The sequence below is a fragment of the Coregonus lavaretus genome (genome assembly GCF_964263955.1).
Source record: "Coregonus lavaretus genome assembly, chromosome: 10".
Classification (NCBI taxonomy): domain Eukaryota; kingdom Metazoa; phylum Chordata; class Actinopteri; order Salmoniformes; family Salmonidae; genus Coregonus; species Coregonus lavaretus.
Genome location: NC_139997.1, coordinates 24,743,287 through 24,767,990, shown reverse-complemented (window position 1 = coordinate 24,767,990; position 24,704 = coordinate 24,743,287). Strand labels below are relative to the sequence as shown.

General features: G+C 44.5%; 1 protein-coding gene across 2 annotated transcripts in view; it reads right to left on the bottom strand.

Moving 5' to 3' along the window:
• The window catches only part of LOC311136172 (zinc finger and BTB domain-containing protein 16-A-like), a 133,938-nt gene that overhangs the window by 5,306 nt on the left and 103,928 nt on the right, over positions 1-24,704 (bottom strand). The window contains exons 5-6 of one of the 2 annotated variants that reach the window (XM_084170266.1): positions 14,073-14,243; positions 1,197-1,367 (exon numbers count right to left, since the gene is read on the bottom strand). In XM_084170266.1, coding sequence (XP_084026392.1) covers positions 1,197-1,367; positions 14,073-14,243 — 342 coding nt within the window. The remainder of the gene's footprint in view (positions 1-1,196; positions 1,368-14,072; positions 14,244-24,704) is intronic. The other variant, XM_084170267.1, reaches the window with a different exon arrangement.

The following is a 24,704-nucleotide window of genomic DNA, read 5'->3' as shown; positions in this document are numbered from 1 at the left end:
GTGGGAAGGGGGTCAGGGTTGTGTTTACCCGCCTATGTAAATAGCCACGCCAAGAAGACTGTCATTACGGGGCGTGCAGCCTGCAGAGGCCCCACAAGTCAGCAGTGTCGACAATAACCACACTGTAAACAGGGTCGCCTCAGATAACCGGGCAATAATGAATTGCAAATGAGGCCTGGTATTGATCTGTAATTGACAGGTGGGACTCGGGAAGGGGGAAGGCGGGTGGGAGGTTGCCAATGTCGATGATTCATCAAGCGGCTCCTTTTTGTGCGCGGTGGCCTTTGACTGTGAGCTTGTCACTAGCGCTTGTTATCTCCAGTACGCTCCGACTCACCGCGAACGAAGGCCCATGGTCCCCACAAAAGGGGAAAGGGGAGTGGGAGAGAAAAAGCCAATTATTTGACAGGCTGCCTTGATAGCACGGCTTAACAGCTGGCTTATTGAATGGGAGAAGGGGGGTGAGTTTTGGTGGGGGGTTGGAGCGGGTAAAGCCTTGGCTCAACAGCAGCCCTCGGAGGCTAGGTGATGTGTGTGTGTGTGTGCCCCCCATCATGGCAACCTGAGTCACCCAGAGTAATAGCACATGTCCCTAATCCTAATGTTTGGGGACATAAATTCAGCCAACACGAGAGTGACAAGTGCCAGAGACTGACCGACACCTTGTTGACACTTTTATGGAGCTGTAAAGGCCTGGGGTCAATATGGAGGCTCCTCACCAAGGCTCTGTTTACTGGCCCTTGGAATCATTCATAAAAACAGTCTGTGTACAGTATGCCTTGTAAAAGCATCAATCTAGTGTATGTGTTCTACTACACACATTGCTCCCAGCCCTTCTTAACGCCCAGTATAACACTATTGAACACTTACACTAGATTGCTAATTTTACATACACTTACCCTCCTTCTGTGTTACAGCACTGAACTCAATCTGTTATGGAGCTGAAGTGGATCTCTAGTGACTTGACTAGTGTCCAGTGGGAACTGTACTGGTAGAAACTATTAGTATATTACACTAACCCTTTTACTCTATTTCTTGTAAAAGCCATGAAAGCTCTCCTGTGTATCATAGCTGACATTTTCCCACTGTAACAGAGCTGACATTTCTATCTGCATATTTCCAGTGGAACGAAGTTGACATATTTCCGGTGTGACGGAGTGGATTTTCCTGTCCATTGTGATCCTAACAATGCATACCTGTGTGCACACGGTAGTGGGTCTCCAGCTGGTGCTTGAGGCTGAACTTCTTCCCACAGCCGTTACATTCGTAGGGCTTTTCCCCGGTGTGGATGCGCTTGTGGCCCTTCAGAGTGCTCTCGTCACGGAAGCAGCTCCCGCAGAATTCACACTCATATGGATGGTCACCTGCTGAACACGGGGGAGAAGGCAGACTCACTTTATAGCAATTGAACATAATTCCAAAGATATTTCTCCTACAATATTTAGTAATGTTTGATTCAGTTGCAGTCCTTCATGTAATAACTAAGATAGAGAGACACAGAAAGTAAATAAGGGAAGGGAAAAAAACGTCCACTCATATCTTTGTGTTACGGCTGCAAATAGACAAAAAAACTACAACAAAAAATAGAGAAATATAACAATGGCCATACAGAAAGAAAATAAGTACAAGTGTTTTTCTATTCAACGCGAAGATGAATCACGTGACAAAGGCTAGCATAGCATCACAATCGCACTGAGCTATCAGGGGCAGAACTCAAACATTCTTATAAACACTGACGAGATAGCGGCCCTCTTTTTTTCCAGTCCACTCTCATGTTCTCCCTTTTTGTAGGTCAAATTAGAATACTGTACCCTTGCCGACCTGGAGCCACTCGTGTAATGGGTATTCAGATGTCAATAATCAGGGATATTATGATATGCGGGGGCTCTCTCCAGCGCTCGGCTACTAATTGCTTTCCTGTGTCTGACTAGCAGCCGCCCATACATCATTCGCTCCCCGCTACAGATGCGCCACGCTGCCAGGCGTGTAATGTTCTTGATATTTAATGCATTTCACACAGCCACTGAAGGTTTAAGTCATCGCCAATGACCTACGCGTTTCATTATCTGGCTGTCCGAGCGGCACCGTGCCTGGGAATAAATTGCATTTCTCGTTATGTACTGTCATGCTCTGGCACCCATCACCCCCGTTAAGAGACAATGTCAATTTCCTCCAGCACGTATTTACGTTGGAGACGCGCCCTTAAATGCTATTCACATTTGGACGCGGCGGCTGTTTGGGGGGATGTGACTCCCGGCGAGTTTGACGCTTTCGGGTTGAGGGGATAATGTTGAAGGGGAGGGCAGGGACAAAAAAGAGAGCGAAAAAGTAAGAGATATAGAGAAAAATAGGGAGACGGAGGGAGAATCAACAGTGGAGGGATGAAGAGAGAAGGGGGAGGGTAAAAATCAATAAAAGTGACAGTCTTTATTTGTCTGCATGAAGTTATCAGTGGCTCCCGCTGTAAGACATTGTGCTCTTTCTAGCGTTTCAGTAGCTGCAGAGATCACAATCCATCACAGAGCGCGGCGGGGCCCGTGCGACGCTACAGGAATAGTAATAGGAGCTGAGATTCACCTGCCTTTAATTAGGAGCAGGCTGAGCCCCAACCAGACCGATCTGGAGGAGAGCATGCTGATGCTCAGTGCACAGACTACAGAAGGTTATTTACCTTCAAATTCACATAGGCAATGTGTTATAAGTCATACACTACATATATAACTAACACTTCAAAATGTCATTCTTATTAGTAGGGGAGCGGACTTCATTGCTTCCTTATGCAAAAAGTCAATGTTTGACATGAAAAAATGCCATAATCACATTGTGTAGTGCAATCCAAATGCCAGGCAGGACTTAATTTTGTCAGGAATCCATTAGCTCCCAGGCACTGGAGATGCAGCATTGTAAATCAGAAGGCTGTCACTATCTCTCTTGCTCTGTCCCCCTCCCTCCTTTCCCTTTCTTTCTTACCTTCTCCCTCCTCCCTCAACACACTCTCACTCTCCCTCAACACTCTCCCTCAACACTCTCTCTCTCCTCCCTCAACACTCTCTCTCTCCTCCCTCAACACTCTCTCAACACTCTCTCTCCCCTCCCGCAACACTCTCTCTCCCCTCCCGCAACACTCTCTCTCCCCTCCCGCAACACTCTCTCTCTCCTCCCTCAACACTCTCTCTCTCTACTCCCTCAACACGCTCTCTCTCCACTCCCTCAACACGCTCTCTCTCTCCTCCCTCAACACTCTCTCTCTCCTCCCTCAACACTCTCTCTTTCCTCCCTCAACACGCTCTCTCTCCTCCCTCAACACGCTCTCTCTCTCCCCCCTCAACACGCTCTCTCTCTACTCCCTCAACACGCTCTCTCTCTCCTCCCTCAGCACGCTCTCTCTCTCCTCCCTCAACACGCTCTCTCTCTCCTCCTTCAACACGCTCTCTCTCTCCTCCCTCAACACGCTCTCTCTCCTCCCTCAACACTCCCTCCCTCAACATTCTCTCTTCCTCCCTCCTCCCTCAACACTCTCTCTCGCTCTCTCTCTCCTCCCTCAACACGCTCTCTCTCTCCTCCCTCAACACGCTCTCTCTCTCCTCCCTCAACACTCCCTCCCTCAACATTCTCTCTTCCTCCCTCCTCCCTCAACACTCTCTCTCGCTCTCTCTCTTCCCTCAACACTCGCTCTCTCCTCCCTCAACATTCTCTCCCTCCCTCAACACTCTCTCTCTCCTCCCTCCTCCCTCAACTCTCTCTCCTCCCTAAACACTATCTCTCTCTTCCCTCAACACTCTCTCTCTCTCCTCCCTCAACACTCTCTCTCTCTCTCCTCCCTCAACACTCTCTCGCTCCTCCCTCAACACTCTCTCTCTCCTCCCTCAACACTCTCTCTCTCCTCCCTCAACACTCTCTCTCTCCTCCCTCAACACGCTCTCTCTCCTCCCTCAACACGCTCTCTCTCCTCCCTCAACACGCTCTCTCTCTTCTCCCTCAACACGCTCTCTCTCTACTCCCTCAACACGCTCTCTCTCTCCTCCCTCAACACTCTCTCTCTCTCCTCCCTCAACACGCTCCTCCCTCAACACGCTCTCTCTCTCCTCCCTCAACACGCTCTCTCTCTCCTCCCTCAACACTCCCTCCCTCAACATTCTCTCTTCCTCCCTCCTCCCTCAACACTCTCTCTCGCTCTCTCTCTTCCCTCAACACTCGCTCTCTCCTCCCTCAACATTCTCTCCCTCCCTCAACACTCTCTCTCTCCTCCCTCCTCCCTCAACTCTCTCTCCTCCCTAAACACTCTCTCTCTCTTCCCTCAACAATATCTCTCTCCTCCCTCAACTCTCTCTCTCTCTCTCCTCCCTCAACACTCTCTCTCGTCTCCCTCAACACTCTCTCTCTCCTCCCTCAACACTCTCTCTCTCCTCCCTCAACACTCTCTCTCTCCTCCCTCAACACTCTCTCTCTCCTCCCTCAACACTCTCTCTCTCAACACTCTCTCTCTCTCAACACTCTCTCTCAACCTGCTCTCTCTCTCTCAGACCTAGACACAATGCCTGTTGGGGTCTAATGACAGCGAGGGGGCACAGATGAGGACCCAGCACACCGAGGCAGAACTGTGGCATGGGAGTGGACCCTTGGGTACCCCAGGCACTGCCACCTGCGTTTCCATGCCCCCTGGGGGTGCTGGCGCGGACAGTGTACCTGCTGCCTCGACACCTGCTGCCTAGCCCCCCTCCCCCCAGGCCCTGGCGAGGGCGGGTTCATTATGCGATAAGCGGCTGTAAATCAGGGAGCTCTGTCACTGCCAGGGCCATCTCTCTCTCTATCCTTCTCCCTCTCTAGCCTGGCGCTATCAAACAGCTGCAAACACAAAACACCCCAGTGCAAATGGGCCCCTAGTTAAAAAACACAAGCGACCGCCGCACAACAACGGAATATTAACGAGAGCCTGGGCCGCGGCACGCGTCTGCGAGCACGGAGGGGAGGGAGGACGGAGGGAGGACGGAGGGAGGACAGAGGGAGGGAGGAAGGACAGAGGAGGCTGCCATGACTGCTATCATTATGAGCCCCCATTGTACAACAGTGTGTCTGTGTGTGTGTGTGCGTGTCCAGCCTCTCTTTTGAGGGACAGAGAAATGGAGGGAGAAAGGTGAAGGGAGAGGGATAGACAGTGTATCGGAGAGAATGAAAATGGGGAGGGACAGACAAAGCGAGACAAAGAGAGGAAGAAGTGAGAGGGAAATAGGGAGGGGGAGAGAGAGACTGTATGTGGGGTTAGCCTACCCTTCTCCAGGGAATAAATGAATGGGAGATTGATACACTCACTGTAATAAGCATAATTAAATCTGTTGCCTCTCTCTGTCCTCAATACTGAGCCAATGTCGAACAGTAGGTGACATCAGAGAAGCTGCTTTCTAAACAATCGTTTTTCCTAAACAACCGCTATATGAAGCATGCTAATACTGTGTATATTGTACTCGCTCTAACGATTGTGCTTGCAGCTGTGTGGTAGAAGGCAGAAGACATATGAGGGAGATGATGGTCTTGTTGGAAGCAGGCAGCCAACAGATGGACAAGCTTGACTATTGCGCTCTTCCAACAAATAACCTACTACTGCTTAGTACACACAGAAACATGAATGATATTATTATAACATCAAAGTGCAAATACATTTAAGAATTGCCAGTTATTTCAATTTTCTGGAAATTAGGATTTATTTTTGGTGCCATGACAAGGCGATTTGCCGACTTTTTAATCCCTTGATAAAGGCCCCACATCATATTAAACTGGTGCTTGCGACTGGCTCATTGTAATTTAATACACGCCTACGGAGGATCAGGTTCAAAGCAGCATGACACTGCTGTCTCACTGCCTGTGTCTGGATGCTGCTGCCGAGATGGGGATTGGGATGACATTTCAGCAAGTCGTGCGTGGGGAACGTCCGCGTGTCCTCTCTCGATGTTTGCCGTGAAAGCAGAGTAGCAGACGCACCAGTACAGTATACAGGACCGCCCCGACTTGTCACTCGCGCTAAAATGCAGCGCCTCGGCTTGTAAATAGGCCGGCTGCGCTCATCTCGCCGCATTCGTTTCAATTATTTATCCGTGAGACGGTGAGCTAGATCAGCTCTGACAGTGAGACTGTTATTTAAGGTCGCAGAGACCGTAGAGGAAAGGGAGAGAAAAAAGGGTAGACGATAGAGAGCGTCCATCCTTGGCAAGCGAAATGGGATTCATTTCCATGTTCTCATATTCTGTCACGGTAACAGGGGCTTCTCCCTAAATCACCTCATCCGTCAGGCTATTTCTCTCTCCAGCCTTGTCCTTCTCACAACAGATAGTATTAACATGGCCTTTCCTCACCAACAAGCCAGCCTTGAGGTAAATAGCAGCTCTGTTTGATCATGGAATATATTCATTCAGCAAATGACCAGATCACCCTGTTTGTTCAGCCAGCCATGCCAATAGTAGACTAGCCTACTAGGAATTAGAAATACTAACTGTGTTTTTGAACCGGGATAACACGATTCCTTCTAGGGAAAAAACTTGGAGTGCGTTAGATAGGCCTAATAGGAAACAATGTTCCGCAGCTAGAGCCATGAACATGATGCGGTGCGACACGTGTTGTTGCCCTACAGGGCTCTACAATCTAAACGCAGGTTGACGTTTATTGGGATGAATCCTGTCCTGGAGCAGGCCTGAGCGATTTCAATTAGATCGGCCACAGCAAACTCAAAATTGCCTATATATCGTACAAATTCATTAAACCAAATTTCGATTTTTGTTCTTAATATAAGGTTAGGGTTAGGCATAAGGTTAGCAGTGTGGTTAAAGTTAGGGTTACGGTAAGGGTTAGGTTTAAAATCAGATTGTATTCCTGTGGCAGTGCCAGCTAGTGACTACCCTACAGAGCTGCCTCCAGTACATGAGTTATCCCAATAAATGCCAACCTGCATCTCTAGACTGATACTGCATTATGTGTTCTTCTTTCTGTTGGGCTACTGAGCCATCGCCACTTGTCAAATATACTGTCACCCATGTCTGTTAACGGGACAGCTCATCACGCCTTCATAAGGAATATGGATCCCTTTACAGCTGTTGACCTGAGGGGATTGTATTGACAACCTTTTCCCTGTCAGTCGTGAGCAGGTCTATGTCTAGCTTTCACCTGGTTTGGGATATATGGTGCCCTACTAGACATAATTGGTTGCCACAACATGGCCAAATTCTTTTGTCACATCATAAAAGTTTAATTATTACCTTTCCCAACATCACAACAATAGCTAGGTTTCCATCAAATTTGACAGATTTTCATGCGAATATTAAAAAATCTGCATTAAAATCTGCAATTTTCCCACCAGAGGTTTGTTTCCATCAAACTGACTTGCGGACAAAAAGCAGTGCATGATGACGTAATGCACATAGAAAGCACAGTCCTATAACTTTTCATTGACCCAAAAAAAAAAAACTACAGTTATATGTTTCCATCGCATTTTTATCTCCATCAATGGTTTTGGTACTAAAAGTCTGCAAAAACAGCAAATGTGCCCACTCTGGTCTTTTTTTTATTTTGTTTGAAATGTAAAAATATATATTTTTTTTTTCTTGGGGGGATGGATCAGCTTAATATTGCAGATAGATTGTATCTTCTATCAATGTAATTGTCTGCATCACTTCCAATCCCCCATGTTTTTTATATATATACTCCCCTTTATTACTTTTCAACCCCGCCATCCTTTCCCTACTTGGAGTAAATTAGTGAACAACAATGCCCAGGCCTCTACTTCCGGTCTATACTTACTATCTACACCTTATGGACAGAGTTATTTTTACAATAATTCTATTATATATATATATATATATATATATATATATATATATATAATATAAAATGTAAATGTAAAAAAATATTATAATTTTTTGGCTCTTGAACTTCTTCAACTCTCAACCTCTCCGATCATTTTCATGATGTCCATCCGGTTTGCTTCTATATGCCATATCTTTCTAACTGTGCTCTTTCCCAAAAGCTCCCAACATACAACCTATATACTTATTATGGACACAGTATGCTTACATTATTAGCTATCTTTGTTATTATTTGTTGTTATTTGTTATTAGTCCCATCCTTCAACTCTATTCAATACCTCCCATCTATCTCTTAACACCATCCATATAGGATTTCTATTTGCCATATATATTTCAACCGTACTGTGATGTTTTACAAAAGTTCTGAACCTTTCTATTCTCATTGCTTCTACAGATTGTGAATTAAAAATATTTTTTTTTGCTAAAAGTATTATTATATTATTGATTGATTGACTATGACTTTTCAGATCACCCAGTAATGCTATCTGCAAGGTTAGCTCCAGGTAAATATTGCAATCCTTTAGCCATTCCTGGACCTGTGTCCAAAAACAAGCTACAAATGGACAGAACCAAAACAAATGACCTAATGATTCTGTCTCTTCACAGCAAAATCTGTAGAGCTGGGAAGATTGTATCCCCCATATAAATAACATTCTATTGGTAGCAAGAATTTTATATAATAATTTAAATTGAAAGATTCTAATTTTTGAATCCGGTGTCGTTTTGCGTGTCAGTTCATAAACACTATGCCATGGGATCGGTACGTCAAAGATCTCTTCCCAACTATTTTGCAATCTATATGGGACGGCTGTCAATCCTTTGGTCCTTAAGTGAAACTGATATACTTTTTTATTTATCACAGTTTTCCTTAACCAATTATGTTCTTTAATGCAAGGCCGACAGACAAGTTCCTTACTTTCTCCCCCTTCCACTTTCCTCTTCCACTTTTGCGGTAAGGCTGCAATTATTTGGTTGTAATTTTGGGTAGAGCAGACATTTCCATATGTTTTTGTTAGCTGCATGTGCGACATAACTCCACCAGTCCTACCGATGATATCATTTACGAAGATTATACCTTTTTTAATCATTCTGTCAAAAAATTAAGGTTTTTTGTCAATTAGTCTATTTGAATTTAACCACAATATTTGTTGCATTATTTGTTCTGTCGTTTCTGGAGGATTAAATTGAAATTGCAACCAACTTTCTATGGCTTGTTTTAGAAATAGTGATATTTGGGAGATGATTTCCTTTTCAAATAACTGCAAATGAGTGGTTGTAATCTGAATAAAGGGAAAAAGGCCTTTCTTGAACATTGGGTGAGACAATCTTACTAATTTGCTTGAGAACCAGTTCGGATTTAAGTATAACTTTTGTATGACTGAAGCTTTTAGTGATAGGTCTAATGCTTTAATATTTAATAATTTCTGTCCTCCGAATTCATATTCATTATATAAATATGCCCTTTTAATTTTGTCTGGCTTGCCGTTCCAAATAAAATTGAATATTTGTTTCTCATATAATTTAAAAAACGGTTCGCTAGGCGTAGGCAAGACCATAAGCAAATAGGTAAACTGGGATAATACTAAATAGTTAATCAGGGTGATTTTTCCACAAATTGACAGGTATTTTCCTTTCCATGGTAGTAAGATCTTATCTATTTTTGCTAACTTTCTATTAAAATTCATTGAAGTGAGATCATTTATTTCCTTTGGGATATGTATTCCGAGTATATCCACATCACCATCAGACCATTTTATTGGTAAACTACATGGTAATGTAAATTTTTTATTTTTTAGTGATCCAATACGTAATATAGTACATTTGTCATAATTTGGTTGTAATCCAGAGAGGTTAGAAAATGTATCTAGATCCTCTATGAGGCTGTGGAGGGATTCTAGTTGTGGATTTAAAAGAAAACATGAATCATCAGCGTACAATGACACCTTTGTTTTTAAGCCCTGTATTTCTAATCCTCTGATATTATTATTGGATCTGATTTTAATAGCTAACATCTCGATGGCCACAATAAATAGATATGCCGATAGTGGACAACCTTGTTTCACTCCTCTTGACAGTTTAAAACTTTCTGAGAAATAGCCATTATTTACTATTTTACACATAGGGTTACTATACATGATTTTGACCCATTTTATAAGAGATTCTCCAAAATTGAAATGCTCCAGGCATTTATATATAAACCCCAGTCGAACTTTATCAAATGCCTTTTCGAAGTCTGCTATGAATAGCAGGCCTGGTTTCCCATATTTTCCATTGTGTTCTATTGTTTCCAATTCTTGCCTTATATTATCTCCAATGTATCTTCCATGTAAAAAACCTGTCTGATTAGAATGAATAATATCCGACAATACATTTTTAATTCTATGCGCTATACATTTTGCTAGGATTTTTGCATCACAACACTGAAGTGTAAGGGGCCTCCAATTTTGTAAATGGACTGGATCTTTATATTTTCCACTTGTATCCTGTTTCAGTAATAATGAGATCAGACCTTCTTCTTGAGTGTTAGATAATCTACCATTTACATAGGAGTGGTTAAAACATGCTAATAACGGTCCTCTTAGTATATCAAAAAAGGTTTGGTATACCTCGACTGGTATGCCATCCAACCCTGGAGTTTTCCCAGACTTAAAGTCTTTAATTTCATCCAGAAGTTCCTCCTCTGTAATTTCACCTTCACATGAGTCTTTCTGTGTGGCTGTTAATTTGACATTATCAATAGAAAAAAAATTCTACAATTAGCTTCAGTTAGAGGAGATGGAGGCGACTGAAAAGAAAACATATGCTTAAAGTACTTTGTTTCTTCCTTCAAAATATAATTTGGTGAATTATGGGTGACACCGTCAATTGTAACCAGTTTCATTAAGTTCTTTTTGGTAGCATTCCTATGTTGAAGATTAAAAAATAATTTTGTGCATTTTTCCCCATATTCCATCCAGTTTGCTTAATTTTTTATAATATATTACACTTGATCTTTCTTGAATAAGTTTCTCAATTTCTTGTTGTTTTTCCTCTAATTAATTCTGAGCCTCTATGTTACAGTTTTTATTGCCATCTATCTGTTCTGTTAGACTTTCTATTTCCTTTCTTAGTATAAACTCTTTTGACCTAAATTGCTTTTGTTTTCGAGATGAGTACTGAATTGCATGGCCTCTAAAGGCACATTTAAAGGTGTCCCATACAATAAGGGGATTCGCTGTACCTATGTTATGTTGGAAAAAGTCAGTTATAAATTCCTTTGTTCTAATTATAAATAAATTATCATCCAGTAGGCTTTGATTAAATTTCCAATATCCTCGCCCACGTGGAAATTCAGTAAGAGTAATGTATATGCCTATTATATGATGGTCTGACCGCATTCTGTCCCCTATCGACACTTTTTTAAAAACTTTTGGTGCCAAAGAGAATGAGATAAGAAAGAAGTCAAGACGACTAGCTTGATTCAGTCTCCGCCATGTATATCTCACTAGATCAGTATATTTAAGCCTCCATATATCTACTAGTTCTAATGTATCCATGACATTCACAATTTCCTTAAGAGCATGTGGGTGATTGTTTGTGGTGTGATTTCCTTTACGGTGCATTGAGCTATTTAAAACAGTATTATAATCCCCCAACATAATAATATTGTCTTGAATTGCTTGCAGGCTTGATAATTTATTATATATATTGTCAAAGAATTGTGGATCATCATTATTTGGTCCGTAAAGGTTAATGAGCCATATCTGTTTATGGTCCAATAACATATTTAAAATAATCCATCTACCTTGCGTATCTATTTGGACAATTTGCACATTCGGATCGAAATTACTATTAATTAATATCATCACCCCTTTTGAATTTCTTTGCCCATGGGAGAAGTATATTCCCCCCCCCCCCCCCCCATTCTTTTTTCCACGCTACTTCATCTCGAATTGTTGAATGAGTTTCCTGTATACAATAGATATTATATTCCTTCTCTTTGAGCAATGTAAATATTGTTCTTCTTTTGTTATTATCAGCTAAGCCATTACAATTATAACTGGCTATACTTATTTCACCATACACCATAATGAGATACAAGTTTCAAGTCTATTTATCATTATATATGTTTGTAAATTTACCAATAAAAAATACCGTAATGATTGAGTGTCCATATAGCTGTACCGTGATATTTTCATTGCTACGGAGTAACCCTTCAATTGTTCTCCACTAATTCCCCCGCTAAAGCCCCTCCCCATCCCAAGTTGAGCCGTCATCCCAGTGATCTGCATCCCACCCACGTCCCTCCGGATCCCTAAGGCCCCGAGAGGCCAGGACCCATCCATCGAAAACAGCACACAGTGCCACCCACAAAACAGAAGCAGATTAACCGGCAAAAGCATTTCCAATGCTTTCACCTCTCTCTATATATATATCTATATAACTATTTAAAAAAAATTATGCATATCCTATTTTCCATCATTATCAATTAATATGCGTAATAATGTCGGCAGTTCACGAGTAGGATTCTAACATATAACCCGGATTGCCATTGTATTACATTTAATTAATTGACAAGCAATTATTATCCTAGCAAATAATTCCTGTGGTCCATCCCATACCCCCCCCCCCCCCCTCCCCCCTCCCCCCCAACATCCCCACCCCCCCACAACAGATGCCAGACAAGCACACACGCACATACTCACATACTCCAACACACTCAACCCCCCTCCTCCACAATCCACCATAAAATCAGATACTCAACGGCTGTTATATCCCAGAGCCCAACTCGAGAAATAACTTGATTTACGAGTGCACATACAGTTAAAGCTGATTGAGAAAGCATGCAGATTTAGCAGAAATTGATAACAATGTGAGATTTGATTAATCTACTTAATCTATGTCAAGTCCTAGGTGATGGAGATCAGATCCACCCTCTTCACCTGAGACACAAACACCCACTCTGGTCTTGGCACATGTGCTCTAGCCAACAGCTGGTAGAAATAGTGCAGACAGGTACATGATGAGATTATGGATAAGAGCAAGATCATTTGTATTTGTTAATTGGCAGCCAAGCAATGATGATCATGTAACCAGCATACAATATTTATTGGAAAGGAGTTTTAAGCTCATCACCGTGCACTTTCACCACCCTGTGAAGATCAAAACGTATTTCATCTGTAGCCTAATAAAGTGTGAATGCTTTTCCAAGTTGCAGTGGGAGGACCACACAACATAGCATCGCGTGACAGCAAATGTACTTCAACATGATGGTTATTCAATCAATATTTACGCATAAAATCGTTTCCACCACAATACTTGCAGAATTAATTTGACACGAAAAGCTCCCACCATGTCGAACGAACAAATTGTCTGGAGACCAGGCGGTGTCAGAGGAAGGCCCTAAAAATTGTCAAAGACTCCAGCCACCCTAGTCATAGACTGTTCTCTCTGCTACCGCACGGCAAGTGGTACCAGAGCGCCAAGTCTAGGTCCAAAAGGCTTCTTAACAGCTTCTATCCCCAAGCCATAAGACTCCTGAACAGCTAATCATGGCTACCCAGACTATTTGCGTTGTCCCCCCCACCCCCCCCCCACCCCACCCCACCCCACCCCCTCTTTTACACTGCTGCTACTCTGTTTATTATCTATGCATAGTCACTTTAACTCTACCCACATGTACATATTACCTCAATTACCTCGACTAACCGGTGCCCCTGCACATTGACTCTGTACCGGTACCCCCTGTATATAGCCTCCCTACTGTTATTTTTCTTATATTTTTTACTTATCTATTTTTTACTTAACACTTTTTTTCCTTTTCTTAAAACTGCATTGTTGGTTAAGGGCTTGTAAGTAAGCATTTAATTGAAAGGTCTACACCTGTTGTATTCGGCGCATGTAGCAAATATAATTTGATTTGATTTGATTTGACATTTATGAAATTGTATTGAAACTTCCTGTTTCCATCACAGCTGTCGTGATTTTTTGAAAATACGACATGACTTTACTCGCATAAAAAGGTTGGATGGAAATGTGATTATTGCACAAGGTAATGTCTTGACCAACCTTCTCACAATCGATCTGCAATGTTGTGATGACGTCATGTGTTAGGGTAGTCAGAGTTTACTGTTTAGTGCAGGGGAACATGAGTAGCCTATATGTTTGTGTCCTAGTGCTCTAGGATAGAGGGGGTCTTGACATGGCTGCTACTAGACGGTATGCGTCACCACTGCAACTGACCTGTGTGCGAGCGCAGGTGACGTTTGAGTGCGGTGTGGCTGGGGAAGGTGCGATTGCACTCGCTGCAGATGTAGCTGCGCACACCGGCGTGGACCTCCATGTGCTGCTGCAGCGCCGGCTGCGTCTGGAAACGCTTCCCGCACAGCAGGCAGAAGATGGCCATGTCCAAGCCTGAGGGAGAGGGAGGAGAGGGTGAGTTTTCTTTTGTAATTTAGTCTGGTTTGTATATTTATTTGACCAGGAGATACTGTTGAGAACAATCTGACAGAATATTACATGTTGACAGTCACGTAGTCAAGTTATACATCATTTCTGGAACTAGTCATGAAGTAATAAAGACATCTCTTTGTTCTATGGATTTTCAACATTCTTGTTCATTGTACAATGTTGTACATTTCTTGATCTGTCAGGTCTTTTTTAAGGAAATACGTATCCTAAACCAAAGGAGGGGTCTGTCATTGTAAAACACCACTGGGAAAAGTACAGCAGGCTTGAACATTGCAACTGTGATCCCTTACCACAAGAGGGCAGTACCAAGATGAGAGCAATGACAACCAAGGTGAGCAGTGTGACAACAGACATGATAAGGACTGTTTTAGTATACAGACTAAAAGCCGTCAAAACACAATGGGATGTGCAATGGCCCTGTATGCTTGGTACACTTTAATATGACCTAAATAGAACACACTGTGAGGATATGCTTTCACAATCTTTTTAAGCACACAATTTCTAAGCACATAAAAAGGTATAAAGATGTGCTTTATACTTCAGTTGTGTGTGGAGTCCAACAAGTAGCGTTCATTTTTCTCCAGCACAGGCAAACACAGGAATACAGCAAGCACGCATGCGCACACACACTCTCTTCACACTTTTTCAATTACCAGACTGGGGAAAACTCTGGGGAAAGAGTGAGTGTTTAGAGCTCAGCTTCTATTTCATCAGTCAATAACGCATCTTTGGGGCAAAGCTGCCACTAATTTAAAAATCTATGAGGAGCGGCAGCCTCATGTTCATAAACGCACCAGAGATAGCCCTCCCCCTGGATCAATCACTGTCTTGCCTCCACACCCGGGAGAGAACAAGAGGGAGGGGGGGAGAGAGAGAGAGAGAGAGAGAGAGAGAGAGGGGAGGGGAGGGGGAGGAGAAAGATGAGGAAAGGGTAGTGAAATAAAAAATCAAGCAACCATGTGCACGGTGAAGAGAGTGATGGGGTAGAGGGAGAGAGATAAATACTGACAAACCTGCCTTCTTCCCACCAACTTCTTCTCCTTCTTCTCCATTGATTGGGGCCGATTGTCGCTGGAATCCCTCCAGGACTTGAGGCACATTAGGTGGCTTGATTGACAGGCATGCCTCTCTCCTTCTCCCTGTCTCTACCCCTATCCCTCTCTCTCTAATGTAACAACACAGGGTGCTCTGGAGACACAACACAGGGTGCTCTGGAGACACAACACAGGGTGCTCTGGAGACACAACACAGGGTGCTCTGGAGACACAACACAGGGTGCTCTGGAGACACAACACAGGGTGCTCTGGAGACACAACACAGGGTGCTCTGGAGACACAACACAGGGTGCTCTGGAGACACAACACAGGGTGCTCTGGAGACAACACAGGGTGCTCTGGAGACAACACAGGGTGCTCTGGAGACAACACAGGGTGCTCTGGAGACACAACACAGGGTGCTCTGGAGACACAACACAGGGTGCTCTGGAGACACAACACAGGGTGCTCTGGAGACACAACACAGGGTGCTCTGGAGACAACACAGGGTGCTCTGGAGACACAACACAGGGTACTCTGGAGACAACACAGGGTGCTCTGGAGACACAACACAGGGTACTCTGGAGACACAACACAGGGTACTCTGGAGACACAACACAGGGTACTCTGGAGACACAACACAGGGTACTCTGGAGACACAACACAGGGTACTCTGGAGACACAACACGGGGTGCTCTGGAGACACAACACAGGGTGTTCTGGAGACACAACACAGGGTGTTCTGGGGAGACAACACAGGGTGCTCTGGAGACAACACAGGGTGCTCTGGAGACACAACACAGCGGACGGAGCATGCCCGCTACCTCAGGGCTACCACACAAAAACAATGAATGTCCAAAACTAAGAGTTGACAAATGAAAATGGTTTGAGTAGTTTTGGGGGCAAACAGAAACAGGGCGATTGAGGGAATGAGAGAGGCGGTAGGGGGAAGGGAGAGGGAGAGAGAGAGAGAGAGAGAGAGAGAGAGAGAGGGATGGGGGGAGCTGCAGGAATGTAAGAGGTTAGCAGGCCTTTGACCTGGGTCTGGGATGAGGTGAGGTCTGGACATGGTGGAAGGAAAAACTAAACCTCCACGCTGACTGGAGCTCCCATTTAACCCCACCAGATCTGGGTTGAACTACTATTCGAAATTATTTCAGTCGAGCACTTTAGCTGTGCTCGACTGAGCTTGCCTGTTGCAATTAAACAAATAAACAGTCCCAAAAGTACAACCCCCCAACCTGGCAGGTTTAATCAAATGCTCAAAGTATTTTACTTTTTTAATAGTACTTGAACCCAGGTCTGAACCCACTACTCTCATTCCTAACTACTACTACTAGGATTCCCATGCACACACAGGACGTAACCTGATTCCCCCCGCACAATAATAACACTACTATGGCCGTAAAACCCAGACCTGTTTAATGATTTTACGTGAATGGCACACAGGATGACTGTGTAGGAGAGAGTGTATGCACACACATGACCATGTGTATGTATGAGTGTGTAAGTGTGTGTATGAGTGTGTAAGTGTGTGTATGAGTGTGTAAGTGTGTGTATGAGTGTGTAAGTGTGTGTATGAGTGTGTAAGTGTGTGTATGAGTGTGTAAGTGTGTGTATGAGTGTGTAAGTGTGTGTGTGAGTGTGTAAGTGTGTGTATGAGTGTGTAAGTGTGTGTATGAGTGTGTAAGTGTGTGTATGAGTGTGTATGAGTGTGTAAGTGTGTGTATGAGTGTGTAAGTGTGTGTATGAGTGTGTAAGTGTGTGTGCGTATGCATGAATCCTGATGGCAGTGCTCTTGTAGACAGACTGGCCTTTCACCGCCCATATACCTTCACACACAGACACACTAGTTTACTACAATAACCTGTACTCACTTCTTTGCCTGCGCTCTCCAGCACCACAATAGTATACGTCCTACAATACATAATCATTCATACACATTTACTTAATAGTGCAGCAGTCTTTCTGAGAAGAACTGTGTTTACCGTGCCGTTGTGCAAACCAGATGTCAGCTTGCAATCTTGGGGTCAGAGAAAATGTGAGGGTTGTTGTCTCTTTGTTAAGACCATAAGAGACAAGGAGTACAAGTAATCAATATGAACTACAGTATATGCTGTACTAGCCAAAGTAATTAAAAAGCACTTTCTTTTTCAAAACATACATGCTTTCAGAGTACGTCTGGCATTTTTTAAGCGGTTTGCAATTTGAAACAGTATTTGAACCCAATAATAACCGATACTCTATTCCGCATGGAAGAAAAGAGGAAAGAGGAGGACATAGGAGGGCACAGAGTCATTACAAACAGAGAGTGAGAGAGAGAGACAAAGAAAGAGAGAAAGAGAGCGATTGAGGAAGAGAGAGAAGGGTACAGACAGAGGTGAACAGGGCCTCCAGTGTGTCGGGGAAGTGCAGTAGTGCTGATTAGCGTTAGCTGGAATTAAGTGCTACAAAGTGAGGCAGCCGGTCCAGTCTGAGGGGGTTGGAGTAGGCGACAGGGTGGGGGGAAGTTAGAAGCAGCGGCGGCAAGGTGAAGGGCTGACGGATGAAGGGAGACGCGGAGATAAAAAAGGAAGGTGGGAGCGGAGGAGAAAAGTAGTTGACCCGGGAGGTCTATTACAGTGTAAAATTGAGTCGGCCCAAAGTGACACCTGAAAAGAGGTGGTGGTGGAGGAAGAAGAGAAGAAGGGGGTCTCACTCCCACTCTGGTGATTTGGAATAATTTACCTCTTCTCTCCTGCTCTTACTCTGCTATTTATAAAGGCCTGGCCACAGTACATCGGGGAGGGGGCTCTGCTCTCGTCTGGATGCTGGGCGGTGGGCAAGCAGGATATCTTAATGGCCCTGGAGTGGCAAGCGCCGTTATTTAAGCAGGGACGGACAGGGCCTTTAATGGAGAGGAATACTCTCGGAGAGCAGGGTGACATGCCCGGGAGAGTAGACCTACAGCCAGAGGAAAGGAGAGAATATCTACAGGCCTATATGCTGGTAGTGGTGATGGGGCATGGGGCTTGACGATGTCTGTCTGCCATGGCCATTCCTCTGTGGAAGGGAAGTAGAAGGGATTTAACTGTAGATGAATCCCTATGCATTTTATTAATTCTGCCAACACTTCTTTCAGAAATACAGTGTCCTATTTTTTGCTTTGCAATAAAATTACAGTATTACTATCAAAAGTTTTACTACGGAGTGTCTAGCTGGCTGTTAGAACATGACAATACATGAGTCATACAGTAGGTGTGAGCGAGGACTGAAGTCACTGTCAATTAGCTTCTTTCAGCTTAGCCTGGCTCTCTCCCGCTGCTCTGTCTACCACCTTGCTTTTCAATGAGCCGCTGAATCATTCACTGTTGAATCATGGGAATTGTAGGAGAATCGATTATTCAATAGAGCCACAAAGCCCTGCTGGGCAGGGGGGGTTGTGTGGATGAAAATATACACGGTTTGTGTAGGGACTGGACAATGTATCATACCATGGTGTGTGTATGTAACAGAGTGACTGACTGGGTGTGTGTGTGTGTGTGTGTGTATATGTGTGTGTGTGTGTGTGTGTGTGTGTGCGTCTGAGAGGCGGGAGGAAGAGAGGGAGAGAGAGCAAGAGCGCGAGAGCACACACAAGGTTGTATTTATGTCAACCTTTCTGTCTCATTTAACCCAAACAAAGAGGGAGACTTGAGTCTAATATGATGGAGAGCGACTTTTTCTACTGTGTTTCACGGCATTTAAATGCCACTGCTGCACAAACCTGGGTCCACACTTATCTAGTTAAAAACCATTGGTGTCACCAGTATATTACACCAAGTTTGAATAATCACAATAACATCACAGCTGTGATCACCATTACCACTTCTAATGTCCTGGAGCTATGGGCATTGGTCAGGCGTCATTTCATCACTCATAGGTTGCTTCTCTAGTACCTAGTGCTTGAGGAGGTACTACAAGTAAGCCAGCTGTGTCTGTGTGTAGTGCAGTGTGTGTGTGTGTAGTGCAGTGTGTGTGTGTGATATGTGTGGTGTCCCTGCCTTCAGAAGAAATCCCCCCCGAAAAGCTACACTCACAGAAAGACTTGGCTTCGACTGCCGTCTACTTTCGCCACTTCCCTTTGTGTGAGCTAAATGACCATGAGTACTAGGCATTTCTAGCCTATGTATCTGAAGCAGTCCTCGTGTTTCCTGTCAGTACCACACCTAAATGGATGATGACTGCTGTTTTGTCCATGGGCATGTTAGGGTACTAAGCACCACAGGGTTAATGAAGCAGAGAGGTCTAGGGACCTGTACACGGGCGTCAAATCACAGGCCATTAGATCAGGGTTAAGGATCCACAGCCCTGCCTTTTACGCCCTGTTCTCCCTCTCATCAATATGCTCCAGCATTTAGCAGTATCCTGCATGTAGAACAACATGTCTGCCTCTTAACTAGTACTATCAAAAATAACACGCACAACAACAGCAATGGGTGACGCTGGTAAGAAATGTGTCACATAAATCATTCCCCTTGATGAATGAGGAATTAATGTGTAAATAACTACATAAAGTGGGTGTGTGGTGGGGCGGGCTGGAAGAGAATAGTGTGTGTGAGTGTGTTTGCGCTGTGAGAGAGGTTGTGCCTGACAGCTGGGGGGGGGGGGGGGGGGGGGGGGGGGGGTCAGAGGGGCAGCTGTGGAGGGACATGTGGGGGTGGGGTGGCGTGAGGGAGCAAGGGTGTGCACCCGGAGAGGGGGTGCGAGAGGGGCTCTTGGCAGCCCCCGCTGGGCCCGGGGGACAATGGGTGCTGGCAGGGGCTCGCTGAGGGGGACAATACCGCCAGTGGACTGCCAAGACCCAGACCCTGAGCTGCAGTGGGGGGATGTAGCTACCAAAATATCTTTCCTCCTATTGGATACAGTGAAGGTCTTGAAGAGAGTGACACAAAGGTAGAATCTCCATACCAGTTCAACACAGAGACCCATTTTCTCCACCACAACCCGTGAGGGGCAACGCCACATTGAAAGCCTCCATGACCTTTTCATATCCACGGTAACCTGATGTATGGTGAAAACCAACCACTGAGGGGTCTTGTCTGAGACAGGCAAAGCGGAAGGAGAGGATAAACACCACCTCTGTCCCTCTTGGCTATAGGGCTCTGGTCAAAATAGTGCACAATGTAGGGATTAGTGTGCCATTTGGGACGTACTCTCTGTCTCACCTCAGTTACCTACACAGATCATAGTCATATTTGGACTGTGGGGCTGTGAGGCCTCACTAGGCGAGGTGGGTCGAGAGGGTTCAGTGACCAGAGGGACGCTGTGAGGTAAACGCTGTCTACTGTCCAGCTCCCAGCAGCCTCTATGTCTGAGGCCAAACATGGCAGTATGGGGGCGCTGACAACATGCAGCAACACAACACATGTCACAGAGAGGTTAGTGACACACAGACGTTCTGAACTGTTGAGAGCTAATTGATGCTAATTGCTAATAATTATTTTCATAATGAGAGTACAGTGCTCCTGTACCTTCTGTTAAGTGAGAATTCTTTCTTTCTAAACTCACGTCCAGCCTGCACAGGTTGTGTTAAAGAGCCTGGTATGTGCTCACACGTGCATGCACGCACACACACGTCTGGAGGAAAAGAGCAGAGCCATCTAATCCCTGAGAGTTGCCTGGCATATCAGTGGCACCAGGCCTGGACCCTGGACGACAGGTCTTGACCAGAATACTGAGAAGATGAAGAGAAAGAGAGAAAGAGGGAGAGAGGGAGAGAGGGAGAGAGGGAGAGAGAGATCGGAGACAGATAGAAAGAAAGGAGAGCAGAAGGGAGAAACAGAAACACAGAGACAGAAAGAGAAAAAGAGCGAGCCGCACAGGCTAATTCATTCAAAATGCCTCGCTGGCTTTGATAAGAAACACAAGAAAAGAGCCTCAATGAATTTTTTATTGTTCTAATGGGAGAGAGGGTGAGGAAGAGATAGGAGTGAGAGAGAATGAAATAGAGAGACCGAGAATTACATCTACATGCAATTAATAAATATCCATTGTCGGAATATAATGATCTGTGGAATATAGACATCCAATCAAATGATCGGCTTGCTGTATTTACAATAATGAGATATGGTTTCTCTAATACACAATCGAACACGGCGTTGATCAAATAATACATACAAGACCTTAAAGGAACCCGGTGTCGAATAAAACCCTCATCATTATTTTCCAGAGCTCAAAAACACCACACAGTGTAACCAACAAACCCAGGGAAACTACCGTGTCTGCATACAAAACACTATTCTCACTGTGCCGCACGCCACCATCCATGCCAATAACAGTGAGTGATAATTCACACGTCGGTGTGTCATGGAGCAGGCATCGCGAGATGAGCCGTTCACCGGTTAGATTAATGCCACCAGATGCAGACTAGATGCCGCTTTCCATGTTATCTGTTGTCTGTAGCTTGTGAGGTGTGGAAACACTTTGTTGCTTTTATGTTATTTTGTTGCTTTTTGTGCTATTGCTCTGTCTGCTACGTGTTGCTTGTCCTATGTTGCTCTGAAAGTGCTCATTGTTTGTTTGTATTGTTATTGCAATTGTTTTTATAACCTGCCCAGGGACTGCGGTTGAAAATTTGCCAGTTGGCTAAAACCGGCACTTTTACTGAAACGTTGATTCATGTGCACTGTCCCTGTAAAAATAAACTCAAACTCAAACTCAGATGCCATATTAATTACCCAGAGATAATGTCAGGCAACCATACTGTATTGGTAGCTCTGTCCATTTCGTTGACAGGGGAAACATCTCTATTCCGGGAAAATTCATCACTTGGAAATATCGGATGGTCCTCCTCGCGAGATACAGTAGGCTAGGTTTTTGATATGTTTAAGGTACAGGTTTTTCATATATTTATCATTCAAGAGCCTTACCCAATATTCAGACTTTGACTGTAAACAGTAAACTGCATATGTTTGATGTTGACAGACCGATTGGGTTTTGTCTGGCATCTATTTATAAATGTACATAATGGTCTGTTCCGGGCCATACCACCTTCCCTATATGCAAGGGGTGTCAACACTCTAGTTTAGATGGCGGGCTTCTTGATTAATCTGCCCTGCGCTGACGAAAAGCTCTTAAAGATCATAAACGGTGTACGGACAGAATTTACGACATCAGCAGGCCGTTCATCAGAGAAAGAGGTGTTGGGGGGGGGGGGGGGAGAAGACAAACACACAAAGAACGGGCGCCGTGCGCCTTTAAGAGAATATAATTTACAGTGCACAGCCAGCCCTCGCCTTGGCCCTGCGGATCGTTTACAAAGCAGAGGACCGTGCTCGCTCGCCCCCCTCCTCACCCCCTCCTCCTCCCCCGCCTCGCTCTCCCAATCCCACAAATCCGATTTAAATCAGACAACTTGCGCAGTGTGGTTCGAAGTAAGAAAAAGGATAATTAGTAAACAGAGAGCTACTCGGCAGCTTCATTGGCATTCGCGCAGAGTTACTGTGTCGCATTTAAAATGCAGTTTGATGAAGTCTACAAAATCAAACCATTTGTTACTCCTATTGAGGAGGCTTCGGGCCACTGGCAATTAAATTGGAATTAGTGCGGGGGAATGAGATACGGCAGATTCATACCAAGGAGGGGGAAACTGTCTGGATGATGTCTGGAGCACGCTCAAGTTTACAGTGGCCAAGGTTCGGATTGTAAATAATGTGGTTTCCGCTTTTTTTTCTTTTCTCGTTCTCCCTTTCCGCCATGACCGCCTCGGTCACCATACCCCACGTCATTCCTCCTCTTGTTTGCTTTTTATGTCCTTCTGTTTAGGTTCTGAGTAAATTCACCCATGTTTATCATAGTCTTATTTTCTATATACAAATAAACAAGCCCATGATTAATTATTCCTGAGAAATAGACATGTAGGGTACTAAATCCTATGTAGCAATACAGACACATTACATCATCATGCACACAGGGACGGAACCAGATCAGCAGGCTGCCACTCAGATTTGGGTTGACAGGTTTATCATACTCACTGATAATCATGAGTGTAGCGTGTGTGTGTACTTGAATAGGAATGGGAGCGCATGTGCACATATGTATGTATTTGTATGTGTTTGTTTTTACTTTGTATGTGAACGTATCTGTGCATCTCGAACCAAACAGCTTGTGTATACTGTGCGTATGTCTGCTTTGAATGGAAAAGAGGCAGTGAGAGAGGGAGAGAGTAAAGAGAGAGAGAGATGCCATTTGCTGTGCCACAGCTGATTGGGAACAGTGGAAATGGGATGGGGCTAACGGTAGGCGAGAAGGAGCACGCTGGCCAGCGAGGGAGGCTGGGGGCGGAGAGGGAGAGGGGACAGAGGGGGGAGCGAGAGATGGGAGATAAATGCAGTGCAAATGATAGAGAACAGCTCCTGCAGTACAGCTGGCTTCCCCAGTGCTCGCCTTGCCTGGCCGTGGTAACCGGGCCAATGGTTGCCAAGGGTGTCGGTGGTCACAGTCCCCTCATTGGCCACGAGCGACGGGCATTTACAATGTAGGGTGTTGTTCAGCGGGATGGCCATTAGGGGTCGAGGTGGATGATTGGTCAACATTAGTGGTTGTAAACTGTCTGGTCTATCATAAAGGGAGACATCTATAAATGTAATCAATGTGATGGGTTTTAAATTCATTTTGTGGCTGAATTAAAATACATATTTTTGTAAAATATGAAGAAAAAATTTTTGACAATTGCACCTGTATATCTTAAATAACTATACTACTTCGTAGTAACTTCTATAATGAAGGTTACATACATACACTGAGTATACAAAACATTAGGAATACCTGCTCATTCCATGACATAGACTGACCAGGTGAATCCAGGTGAAAGTTATGATCCCTTATTGATGTCACTTGTTAAATCCACTTCAAACAGTGTAGATGAAGGGGAGGAGACAGGATAAAGAAGGATTTGTATTGAGACATGGATTGTGTATGTGTGCCATACAGAGGGTGAATGGGCAAGACAAAATATTTAAGTGCCTTTAAACGGGGTATGGTAGTAGATGTCAGGCGCACTGGTTTGTATCAAGAACTGCAACGCCTTTAGGTTTTTCACACTCAACAGTTTCCCGTCTGTATCAAGAATGGTCCACCACCCAAAGGACATCCAGCCAACTTGACAACTGTGGGAAGCAACATGGGCCAGCATCCCTGTGGAACGCTTGACGCCTTGTAGAGTCCATGCCCTGACGAATTGAGGCTGTTCTGAGGGCAAACGGGGCAACTCAATATTAGGAAGGTGTTTGGTACAAACTCACCTGATTCAACTCATTGAGGGCTTGATGATTAGTTGACAAGTTGAATCAGGTGAGCTTGTCCAGGGCTACAACTAAAAAAGTGTACTGTTTGGGGGTACTGGAGGACT